General features: G+C 37.6%; 1 protein-coding gene across 1 annotated transcript; it reads left to right on the plus strand.

Moving 5' to 3' along the window:
- srp72 (signal recognition particle 72) lies at positions 1 to 12,022 on the plus strand. The gene is made up of 18 exons (XM_048187945.1): positions 1 to 157; positions 646 to 766; positions 3,258 to 3,381; positions 3,485 to 3,628; positions 3,719 to 3,830; positions 5,527 to 5,558; positions 5,730 to 5,854; positions 6,647 to 6,704; positions 6,817 to 6,948; positions 7,033 to 7,161; positions 7,235 to 7,307; positions 7,405 to 7,469; positions 9,038 to 9,133; positions 9,228 to 9,409; positions 9,561 to 9,698; positions 9,813 to 9,850; positions 9,935 to 10,094; positions 11,455 to 12,022. The coding sequence occupies exons 1-18, from the start codon at positions 58 to 60 to the stop codon at positions 11,621 to 11,623; spliced, it is 1,998 nt and encodes a 665-aa protein (XP_048043902.1). The 5' UTR covers positions 1 to 57; the 3' UTR covers positions 11,624 to 12,022.
- The last annotated feature ends 1,010 nt before the right edge of the window (positions 12,023 to 13,032 follow it).

Consider the following 13,032-nt stretch of genomic DNA (forward strand, 5'->3'; position numbering starts at 1 on the left):
GGTTGTTGGGGGACTTTTATTCTGCCCTGGACGCTGGTTCCGCTCATATGGCTGAAGATGGCGAGCGGATCGGGGCCCGTTTCTGCTCTCTGGACCGAAATCAACCGCTGCGGACAGAACGGCGACTTTACTAGAGCCCTGAAAGCTGTCAACAAAAGTAGAATAAAAACATTTCAGTCATATTTTTGTCCAAATTTTCCTCACTCTAGATAAAAACACTGTTTAGCTCCATTTCTCCTGTAGCATGTGTCTAACCTGCAGTGCAGTAGATTCGCTAATGTCTGCTTTTTACACAAATTTCAGGTTTTATTAAGGCAAATGTGATGTTTTCTTTAATAATGAGGATCTTAAAGGGTGTCTTCGTAGTCTTGAAGACTTTCTGGAGGTTTGAGGGGTCTGTGCTTAGTGATTACGTGTCATAAGGGGCTGGATTAAAATGTAAACATGCAGTGAAATATCTTAATTATATATTTGTTTAAAGATCTAAAGTTATTAGTTTTCTAAGCTTACTTCAATATTACCTTGTATGGTCTGTATGCAATATATATATATAGATAGATAGATTTCACAATAATATATAGTAATTGATTTTATGTTTACTAATTCTTACATTCTCTCTCTCTCTCTCTCTCTCTCTTTTTGCAGTTCTTCATGAAAATAAGGATGATGTTACTGCCCTGCGCTGTAAAATCGTCTGTCTGATCCAGAATGGAGGTTTTAAAGAAGCCCTGGGTGTCATAAACACTCACACCAAATCACTGAGCAGGTGAGACCAATTCATATACTAGTATTATAAACTAAAAGTATTTGCTTTGATAAGTGAATTGCATTAAAGGTGCCCTAGAATTGAAAATTGAATTTACCTCAGCATAGTTAAATAATTAGAGTTCTGTACATGGAAATGACATACAGTGAGTTTCAAACACCATTGTTTCCTCCTTCTTATATAAATCTCATTTGTTTAATAGACCTCTGAAGAACAGGCGAATCTCAACATAACACCAACTGTGACGCAACAGTCGGCATCATTAATATGTACGCCCCCAATATTTGCATATGCCAGCCCATGTGCCAAGCGTTCTAGGGAACCTTTAAAATTAATTGCTTATTCCGCTCTTATTCAATAAAAGTACTTGTTGACAGATTAAGCCAAAGACATGCACAGAGGGACCCTTCAAAAACCACTAGAAATAGTATTTTAAATACGTACCTTTGGCATACTGTTATCTTCGTCCTTTGATTTTGATGCGGTGATCTTACTAATCACATCACATACTGATCAGGGGTGATCGTTTACAAATTGGGAGGAAGTTCTTGATTCAGTCTAGAACACTCACACAAGACCTTCCAAGAACAGATTGGACGTGTTTGATAGAAAAATGTATTTCATTGGTCCTTGAAGGGAAATTTCTTGTGCAACATTTTAAGTATGCATTATATATATATATCTCAATCAGACTGTGTAATGCTCTGAGAAATTGCAGGCAACCCAAGAACCACACCTCAGACTCTACAGGCCTCAGTTAACATGTTAAATGGTAAAGTTCATGAAAAAGATGGGTCAATTATGGCATGTTTGGAAGGCTTTCTAGGAGAAAGCCTCTTCCCTAAAAAAACAAAAGAAAAAAAACATGTTTTTTTAGACTTCTGGAACAATGTCCTTTGGACAGAGGAGACCAAAGTGGAGATGTTTGGCCATAATGCACAGTGCCAAGTTTTGGGAAAACCAAAAGAGCATATCAGCACAAACGCCTCGTTCTAAAAGTCAAGCATGCGGGTATAGGGCTGATGATTTTAGGCTTGTTTTGAAGCCACAGGTTCTGGGCACCTTACAGTCATTGAGTCGACCATGAACTCCTTAGTATACCAAAGTATTCTAGAGTCAAATGTGAGGCTGTTCGTCCGACGGCTAAAGCTTGGCCAAAATTGGGTCATGCAACAGGACAATGATCCCAAGAACACCAGAAAATCTACAACAGAATGGCTGAAAAAAGAAAAGAATCAAGGTGTTGCAATGGCCCAGTGAAGCCAGACCTCATCCTGACTGAATTGCTGTGACGAGAGCTGTGCGTTAACAAATGCCCACAAACCTCAATGAACTGGAACAATGTTGTAAAGAGGAGTGGGCAAAAATTCCTCCACAATGATGTGAGAGACTGATAATGTCATCCAGAAAATGATTACTTCAAGTTATTCCTGCTAAAAGTGTATCTGCAGGCAATTGAATCATAGGGGGTTGTAGGCTTTGGTCACCCATGGTTTTTCCATCTTGACTTTATTTATTATGCAGTTTTCATTGAAGCACGCAGACGCATACGTCACTCAGAGATCACGTTGCGCGCGCACAAACATTCAAGAGCACAGAAACTTATCAAAGCTGCCCCACGACTTTTATTAATAAAATAGCTTTGCTACTGAATCGCTACATTATATTTCTCAGCAGCGAGGGGGGTAACATCGCTGGATTTAAAGTAATTAAACTCATAGCTTTATTGTTTGTGTAGAGAAACGCTGAACAGATGCAGGTAATTCACACTTGCATCTCTTAACTTGCGCACTCTCTCGCGATAATGATTCAAATAAATGTAATCTTACTGCACTACTTTATCTCTGTGTCTGATTCAAAGCAGGCAGAATGCTAAATCTAACGAGTCATAACTGATGAAAATAACCTTCATTTTTACCCTTCTGCTCAAATATTATAATGTTAATGCTTGCAAATGACCATGGTATAAGCAGAATAATCCACCGCTAACTATGTATTAAACACACTAATACAAATGTATTAAATACACTCCACGTCATGTGGTTCTTTGCCTCTACGTCGTGCATTAAAATCATTTAATGCACAGCTAGCCATGGATTATCCCTCAAATATATAATGTTCAATCGATTTTTTTTTTTTTGGGGGGGGGGGAATATCTTAAACAACAGGGTGGCTGTTCCTTCCTCCTGAAGAGTTTAATTTAAGACCTGTAATTTTCAAATGAAACCCAAAGACCTTGATTAGCTGGTTCATGTGTGTATGAGATATATATATATATATATATATATATATATATATATATATATATATATATATATATATATATATATATATGATATTGTATACACACATATTATATTATATATAAACAGAAACACTGTTATAAACTATGCTTTTAAGAGTCTAAATTGACAGCTAAATTTGGTGGATTTCAGCCACTTGTTGCCTCTGTTCTCAGTGTAATAAAAGTGTTGTGTGTTTGTTTCTGTAGTGACTTGATCGGGTTTGAGAAGGCCTACTGCGAATACCGTCTGAACAGGGTGGAGAACGCTTTGAAAACTATCCAGGGAATCCCAGAGCAAACAGACAAACTCAAAGAGCTCTACGGCCAAGTGGTGAGAATCGTGTGGTTTGCTGTCAGATTTTGCACAGGAATTTTGAGTTTTAGGATTTGCTGTTGGAGTCAAAGTGCGTGAGTTGATGCAGTTGTGTGTGTAGCTGTACAGACTAGAGCGGTACGACGAGTGTGAGGCCGTCTATAAAGACCTGATCAGAAACTCTCAGGACGAGTATGAAGAGGAGAGGAAGACAAATCTGTCAGCTGTGTTGGCGGCACAGAGCACCTGGGAGAATGCACAGCCGGTGAGTAATGCACGTGCGCTTCTGTGGAAATGTATTGATTTGCTTTAAGTGGTCATGTGACACATCTTTGATGTGTTTGTTTGTATTCAGGAGGATCTGGGTTTACCGGAGAGCTCATATGAGCTGTGCTACAATGCTGCCTGCTGCCTGATTGGTCAAGGGCAGCTCAGCCAGGCCATGCAGAAACTGCAGAAGGCTGAAGGTCAGAGGTCATGCCTTTATTTTAGGGTTTTCTTTAAAGGGAGAGATTGCATTATCATTGGAGAAAGCTAAAGGATAACGTACATTTAAAGACTTTACATGCAAACCCCAAAGCCCCAAAGCTTTGTGATCAGTAAGATTTTTTTTTTTTGGGAAAGAAATTAATACTTTTATTCAACAAGAAAGCATTAAATTGATCAAAAGTGACAGTAAAACATTTATAATGTTACAAAACATTTCTTTTTTTCAAATAAATGCTGTTCTTTTAACCTTTCTGTTCAGGAAAGAATCCTGTAAAAATGCTTCATGGTTTCTACAAAAAATATGAAGCAGCACAATTGTTGTCAACATTGATAATAATCAGAAATGTTTCTTGAGCAGCAAATCAGCATATTAGAATGATTTCTGAAGGATCATGTGACACTGAAGACTGGAGTAAATTCAGCTTTAATCACAGGAATAAATTACAATTGAAAATAAATATATTCACATAGAAAACTGAAGATGCACCGATACTAAATTTCTTCGCCGATACTGATTATTTAGAATGATATATGCTGTAAACAACCCTCTCATTTGGTACATTACTATACTATTAGAAGTTGACAACAGAGTCCTGAATTTGTACTGTATCTTTCAACATACCCTCTGATGTTCATGCATGTTTTTTCGTTCTATAACTTGTATTGAAGAGGAAGAGAAGATGCAAACTGAGGCTCTACAGTGATCTGTCACATTACATTTAAAAGCGTCAAAATGGCATTTATTGTTTGACTTTCATGATAAAATGGACAGAATTTGAAAGCTGAGACTTTTGTCAGAATTAAGAAAGCACAAAGCTCTTTGCGATTATTGGATGGGAGGCACTGCAAATAATGTTTAGTGTTTGGGAAAAAACGCAGACCTGCCATTTTATTAACTGTTAAAATGTTTTTCTTTAACTTTGACAGCCCTAAATTCAACATAAGAGAGATTTTTTTTTTTTTTTTTTTCACACACATTATGGTTGCAGTCTGAACACGTTTTGATTGACGTGATACAATCGACCCTGATCATTAGCTGTTTTAAAACAATCGGCCAGTGATAATTGCTTTTATCGGCCGATACCGATTATTGACCGATACATCGGTGCACCCCTATAGAAATTAAAATTGTAATATTTCACAATATTACTGTTTCTAATGTATTTTACTCAAACAAATGTGCATAAATATTCAATGGCAAACATCTACTTGTTGGAGACCAGATTTCTGCAACCTCCGGAGGTCGCAGGGGGTCTCTGGATCGTATGTTTTTAATCAGCTGAGTTGAACTGCTGGGAAATCATGTTGTGAAATCCTAACCAGACAGCTTATTTACTGTCAAAAGAGCCTCTAGCAGTGCATTACAGCTTTTGGTTTGGCTCATAAAATCTGTAGGTGGTAAAATGCTCCCTTTTTATCATTTTGTGTCAATGAATGATCCATTTAGCATGAAATCTCATATGGAAGTGTATGTAATACTGTGGTTCATTAAATCTTGTCTTGGATCACTAATGCTGCACCAGCTTTAACAAAATTAGCTTCCGTGAGCCGCCTACACGGTTTCATTTTGAGTCTCTGCGACTTTTGAGAATAACGTGAGCTGGCTAAGAATAACATGAATGAGTCAGTCAGTTTGTGTTTGTTTTATGCATTTGTTTTCTTTGTTTTTTCCAGAGTTGTGCAGGAAGTCTTTGGCCGAGGACTCTGTGAGTAATTCTTCCATATTTATATTCTGATGTGTTTGCAAAACTTGTGCTCTTTCGTTAGTGGATTTTGCTAGCATAAGCATCACATGCACAAACCTATGGTTAGGGATTTTAACAGAGACCTCAATTATTTGTCATTAGTTTTGATTAATTGTGAAAATTGTTCTTTAGGATGTGACGGAAGAGGACGTTGAGTCTGAACTGGCCATCATTCACTCTCAGATGGCTTATGTGATGCAGCTACAGGGAAGAACCGAAGACGCCCTTCAACTCTACAATCAAGTCATTAAACTCAAGTATGTGTTACAAACTGCACATTTAATATACTCATAAACCAACAGATGTCTTAATTAATAAAACAGCAAATAAATGCTTGCTCGGGTGATAAGATATGCATAGAAAAAACTAAAAAACTGCAGAAAATATTGATGCTTCTATGTAGCGTCTTATAACTCTAGTATTTGTTTATTTGCATCATTATCTATTGCTGTATCACCATTATTTTCATTGCTTGGATTTTGTTTCAAGTGCTTGTAAAGCACTTTGAGTTGAATTTAGGGATGCACCGATATAAAAATTTTGACCGATACCGATAATTCTTTATATTTCAAAGCAGATAACAGATATATTGGCCGACAAATCTAAATCCAAGTTTTTATGCTTTCTGATTACAAAAACAAAAGTTTCCTCATTAAAAGCCATGTCGTAAGCACACAATTATAAGGTTCTCATTATAATAATTTGTAGCCTATATGACAGACTTGCGCTGTTCATTGCACTCAACTTTATTTTCCTTTTTGAAGTGATTTCAATCATATTTTAAGCAATTCAAAACCATCATGGCAAACTGTGCACATCTGAAGTGAAGGAAATGATCCACTATCGGCTTTAATATATAAGCCAAATTTTCTTATCAAGCTGATAACGATAACATTTAAAATAAACATATTTCGGCTGATACCGATATTGTGGCCAATATATTGCGCATCCCTAGTTGAACTGGATTAGTTTGAAAGTTGCAGTAGAAGTTTTGATATGTTGCCATATTAGACTCGCATTAGAGTTTTGGCTTTTCTCTTTGCGTTCAGGCCGTCTGATGTGGGTCTGCTGGCTGTGACTGCTAATAACATCATCACCATTAACAAGGTAAAAAAAGTATAAAAACCAAGATCTTCTTGTGTCTTTCTTTGCCTGAAGAGCTGATTGAGTCAGTGTTGTTTGTAACCAGTGTTTTTATCTGTGCTCTTTGAACCTCCAGGACCAAAATGTGTTTGACTCCAAGAAAAAGGTGAAACTGACCAATGCTGAGGGGGTCGAGCACAAACTGGCCAAAAAACAGTTGCAGGCCATTGAGATCAACAAAGCCCTGTTGGCCATGTACACTAACCAGGTGACCAACCAGTTTGTACTGTACAGTATGCATTCTTCTTGACGGACGTGACCTGTTTTGACCTCCCCGGTTGTCGCCTCACAGGCTGATCAGTGCAATAAGCTGTCTGCGGGCCTGCAGGCCCAGAATCCCGGTCACCCCAGACCCGTTCTGATCCAGGTGGCCCAGCTCTGCCGAGAAAAACAGCACAACAAAGCCATAGAGCTCTTACAGGTATTTCGCCCTCCTTACTCTGTTCATTTTTGCTCTTAATGGTGTTCTGTAAGCATTTCCGTCTCTCCTGCAGCGGTTTTCAGATCAGCATCCTGAGAGCGCATCTGGAATCAAACTTACCATGGCACAACTCTATGTGACGCAAGGTACGTTTATACAGACCGAACACACACACACACTTACAGAGAGCAGACTGAACCTAAAAGGATCTTTAAAGTGTAATTTGTGTCCACCCCACATCAGGTCATGTGACTAAAGCCTGTGACATCCTGAAGTCCATAGAAGAATTTAAATACAAACCAGGAATGGTGAGATTTCATTTGCTTTTGATTATTTTTAACGGGATTTGCGAGGGCTGTCAGTAGATTAAGTTATTTGTGATTAATTTAAATTGATTTCTAGTTAATGCTGATTTTGCTAAAAAAAATGTTTTTGCTATTTCCTACATGGTTGTTTAACCTTTAAAGACAGAGACAGCTGCCCATGGCTAAAAAGAATTATTGTTTTTAAATATTTAATAACTTTTGAAATGCTTTAAAAAGTGTTGTGAAGAGGGGATTCCTGGCCTTTAAGTGGTATCCCGTTTGTCTCCGTCAGACGTTCAGAGATTCCGTAGTGAATGTGATTGTCATCAATTGTGATTTAGCATTGATTCGTCAAAGAAACCAATGCGGTTTGTTCCTCTGAGCCAAAAAGGACGGATTGTTGATGCTTAGTCCCACCCCCATGCCCAGATTGATTGAAACGCTCATCTACTCAACCAGTAAACATAGGTTTTTGTCTTTAGAACCACCAAATAGCATGCTTCTTTGGACATTTAAATAAACGTAAAGTGAAAGTAGTTGCATGTGTATTTGCATGCACAAAAACAAACACAAAATAACAGATTTGCATGAGAGCACTCCCTGACAAAGCATAGCGCAAATCAAAAACGAGTATAAAACAGCAGTTCTCATCAGATGAGACATTTATGTTTTCAAACGAGTCACTACACAATGTCCTAGTGGAATTGGTTCCGATGGAGATAAGTCAAGAGTTCAGTTTTGTTTATGTAAATACTACTTCGAAAGTTTGTGAAAATCATTTGCACTGTTTTCTCGATTGTTTTCACTACTTGCTGCATTAAATAAAAAAAAAATAATAATAATAATATACACGTCACTTTTGCATCAGTGTTCTGTTATCATATAACAATGTCTCTATTTACTTTACTTCCTGAAGTATCTACGTATCTGCATTGTCAGTAAAAAAAAAAAAAAAAACACACCAGACTTTCACTGAAAAGTGCCTATAATAATGTTGTAGTAAATGGCTATAACTTGCTTGGGGACCGTTACATTTGGACAAACTTTCAACTGGAAGGCTAAAACATCCAAGTATAACTTTCTAAAGGAAAAAATCCAAACTTCAAATTGCTGCTGTTTTTCTTAAATCTGGTAAATTCATCCATTATCACACAAATTTAAAGTAAAATTGGAACTTTAGCTAGATTGAAACTTCAATTTCTCCTTTTTAAAATAATTTATATATTGCACTTGATGCTGACTGCTAGAATAGGTTAGAAAAACAAAGAAAAGTACGGACGAGTCAGATGCCCCAAAAAAGTTCTAGGTCTTTTAGGATCAAGAAATGAAAAGCTACACACTTCATCAATTAGGGTTAGAGGAACTGTTCTCAAACATATGACATGCTAGAAACATAATAATCACTGCAATAACGATTCAATCATAGACTCTTAAGTCTATTTAAATTCAAACAGTGACTTTTTTGTGTTTAAAAAAACAAGTTAAGGATGTTTTATTGGTGTTCCATCAGTCCTTTGGGTTTGTTTTTAATGTCACCCCTATCTTTTGCTTTGTTTTGTATATTTTAACAGATTTCAGCTCTGGTCACGATGTACACGCATGAAGAAGACATAGACAGTGCAATTGATGTATTCTCTCAAGCGATCCAGTATTACCAGTCAGAGCAGGTAAATGCGAGTGATGGCGGTTCAACAAGCCTTCATTCACTCAGAAGTGCATAATTTTATATATAATTTATTTTTAATTTTTTTCCTCTCTCAGCCGGGGTCTGCTATCCACCTCTCTCTGGTGCGGGAGGCTGCCAACTACAAGCTGAAATATGGCCGTAAGAAAGAGGCCACCAGTGACCTTGAGCAGCTGTGGAAACAGAACACAAATGATGTCCGTACGCTCGCCCAGCTCATCTCTGCATACTCGCTCGTGGATCAGGACAAGGCCAAAGCGTATCCTATATAGCTTATATCACTCAGATCTCAGCAGGAAGATCGCTGGTTTCTTTCTGTGAGCTGGGAAGATATTTAAGCTACTAAAATAACATAAATGTTGTGTGCTCTTGCACTATTTTCTTGTGTTTTCCTGAGCGCTTTTATTCAGTCTGAGTAAGCACCTTCCTTCCCCGGACACCATGTCCTTTAATGTGGATGTTGATGAACTGGAGAACTCGCACGGAGCCACGTATATCAAGAAGAAACCTGCCAAAGTCGTGGGCGAAAGCCAGCCTAAAGAACAGGGGTAATGACCATTCATCTCAAGCAGAATCCTGAATGCTTGTGTCCTTAATAGTCTACATGAAAACACTTCATGTCATTTTTAGCACCATTTAACACTTTTGTTGATTTATTTCAGTCCAGAGGATGTTAAAAAGAAGAAGAAAAAGAAGAAAGGTATGTCTGCTTCTGATCTCTTGTTTTATTAGCACTAACAAGGATACAAGAAGTTGTTCAGTTCATAATCTATTTTCTGTTCAGGTAAATTGCCCAAGAACTACGACCCCAAATCGACCCCTGACCAGGAGCGCTGGTTGCCGATGCGAGAGCGCTCGTACTACCGCGGCAAGAAGAAGGGCAAGAAGAAGGAGCAGGTTGGCCGCGGCACACAGGGCACGACCTCTGGAGCTTCTGCCGAGCTGTGAGTTTACCGTGTCAAATGCTAAGAAAGCATTTTTAAGTAATATTTAGAATCCGTTTTAGTAGTTTTTTTGTGACTCTTGTCTTTTTTTTAAATGTCTATATAGTTTTAATTACTTTTATTTCAGGTTTAGCTATGAGAAATTGAAGTTTAAAATGCCCCTATTATGCTTTTCCAGAAATGACCTTTATTGTCGTGTGTAATAGAGCTGTTTGTAAATGTAAAAGTTCTGCAGAGGTTCAAAGATCAAACTGCAGATTAGGGGGATGCACGTCATATCGGCTGCCATATCGGTATCGCCCGATATGTTAATTTTTAATGTTATCATTGGCCCGAAAAGAAAATTTGACTGCTATATTAAAGCTGATAAATAATGGATTATTTCCTTCAGCTGAGACACTTCAGATGCACACTGTCTGCCATTATGAATCTGAATTGCTTGAAATATGATTGAAATCACTTCAAAAAGGAAAATATAGTGCAACGTACAGCACAAGTCTGTCAAATAGGCTACATAATATTATAATGAGAACATTATAATTGTGTGTTTTTAATGGTGAGACTTAAAGTCCTCCATTTTCATGCATTAATTTTGTACTTAATATACTAAAATTTCTTCTTTAGTACTTCTTAAGATAATCTTAAGAACATCTAAGTGTACTCAACTGTGCTATTTTGAGACACCATGAAATTTCTCACTTCCTGATAAATACCTATGTAACAAATTTGCATAATGCAGCGTCTGATCTTCATTGGCTGCCGGTGAACAGTGTTTCCTTTGCCCCACCCTCAGTCACTGTAGTTGTATCTGAGACTGGAAGAGTTTGGTTCGTGTTGTTCATGTCAAAAAGACACTGTTTTGTGCTGCCAAAGTAAATCCACTTTGATGAGATTGATACAGTAAAACCGACGCCGTCGTTACTGTTCGTATCGAGTGCTGAGGAAAAGCTGAGATTCAGATATGCTAATGAGTGTTTGGTTTCTGACCAATCAGAGCAGAGCACCTCTCAGAAAAGCGGGGTTTAGAGAGACCGAATCTTTGAACGAACCGTTTCAGACACTGAGAGAAAAGAGCTGATTCTGTAATGGATATTATGAAAAGTGTTTTTTTTTTTTTTTTTTTTTACCTTGGATGAATGTAAACCTGTTGTAGGAGACTCCAAAAAGACATTAGGAGCTTTAAAATGGCATAATAGAGGCACTTTTTTTATCTTTTTTTTTTTTTTTTTAATGGGTTTAGTTAACTGTAATATCTTTTCTGCATGCATACAATATCAGTGCAATGCACTGACTTTCCTTTCTTCAGTTTTGTTAAATGCACCAGAAGCAACATCAGTTAAAATTATGTTTTGTTTTCCAGTGACGCCAGTAAAACTGCCAGCAGTCCGCCCACCTCCCCTCGACCCGGCTCAGGAACCGGCAGCGTCGCGAGCAACGCGGTGCCTCCGCGACAACAGAAACCCGCTGCGCCCGCAGCTGCTCGTAAAAAGGCTCCGCAGAAGAAGAAGAAAGGAGGGAAGGGATGGTAGAGAGAGAGACACAAACCATTTGATCTTGCTTTTGTCTCGCTCCATTTGATTGTTGGTTTTGAAACGCTGAGAACAGTTGTAATATTGACGATGCACCCGCTCCAGGGGCCTGGAGGATGAATTGTTTTAGTCATTAAATTGTGAAGGACGAAGGAAAAGGATTGTGATTTGAGCGACAATGTCGAGTGGAATAAACAGGATTCGGTTAAGGAGCCCATCATTTGTCAATTCATTTTTTTTTAACCATCCAGTTCATTGTGTACATGCATTACTATCAATGTTTAAGAGACTAGGGCATTTTTCATTTCATTTTTATTCTGGACCTGGATGATTTTTCTGTTCATCTTTTGTCCTTGCTTGGTACATGAATGCCTAATAAAGCAACTTTGTGTCACAATAGAGGCTGTTTATGCAAAGATGAGATATTTATTTTTTAAATCCTGTGCTCAACCATAATGATTTTAAACAAATTATCCTCAGTCAGAGAACTTGAAGCAGATCTCCAGTGTTAATGTCTTAATAAAGAGATTACTGGGGGAAAAAACAATGAACTTTTAGTGTTTTTCTATGTCATATTTAAACACCTAAAGATATTTGCCATAATTGCAAAAATAATTGTGCACCAAGTAAAATTGTTTAACTATTAATTCCAAAGGTTGGGATATCTAAATAAATTGGCTTTTCCAGTAATCCCAAATAATTGCTGGTCAGGATGGACAAATCACAATGAGAAATGTAAGTTATAACACTGTATGTGATGATGCAGCATCAAATGAAGGAACTTTAATAGCTTTTGCATTAAAAACAAACAAGTAATTCCAGGGGAAAAAAAATACAAATGCTTGTATTTTTTAAGTGGGTAACTGACTTTGTACTCTTATTTCTACATTAACTCCTTAAAGTTAGTTATACTACAGGGCTGTTGAATGCTTGAATCTGATTGGTTGATGAACATTCTTAAAGGGTTAGTTCACCCAAAAATGAAAATTCTGTCATTTATTACTCGCCCTCATGTCGTTCCACACCCGTAAGAGCTTCGTTCATCTTCGGAACACAAATTGAGATATTTTTGATGAAATCCGATGGCTCAGTGAGGCCTTCATAGCAATGACATTTCCTCTCTCAAGATCCATTAATGTACTAAAAACATATTTAAATCAGTTCATGTGAGTACAGTGGTTCAATATTAATATTATAAAGGGACAAGAATATTTTTGGTGAGCCAAAAAACAAAATGACGACTTATTTAGTGATGGCCGATTTCAAAACACTGCTTCAGAGCGTAATGAATCAGTGTGTCGAATCAGCGGTTCAGAGCGCCAAAGTCACGTGAGTTTGGCAGTTTGACACGCGATCCGAATCATGATTCGACACAAAAGATTCATAACGCTCCGAAGCTTCCTGAAGCA

Source organism: Megalobrama amblycephala, linkage group LG4, assembly GCF_018812025.1.
Source record: "Megalobrama amblycephala isolate DHTTF-2021 linkage group LG4, ASM1881202v1, whole genome shotgun sequence".
Classification (NCBI taxonomy): Eukaryota; Metazoa; Chordata; class Actinopteri; order Cypriniformes; family Xenocyprididae; genus Megalobrama; species Megalobrama amblycephala.

Coding starts and splice junctions, on each gene's coding strand:
- srp72 (XM_048187945.1), top strand. CDS start 58: ATGGCGAGCGGATCGGGGCCCGTTTCTGCTCTCTGGACCGAAATCAAC. Junction 767..3,257: donor CACACCAAATCACTGAGCAG/GTGAGACCAATT, acceptor TTGTTTCTGTAG/TGACTTGATCGGGTTTGAGA. Junction 9,134..9,227: donor AGTATTACCAGTCAGAGCAG/GTAAATGCGAGT, acceptor TTCCTCTCTCAG/CCGGGGTCTGCTATCCACCT.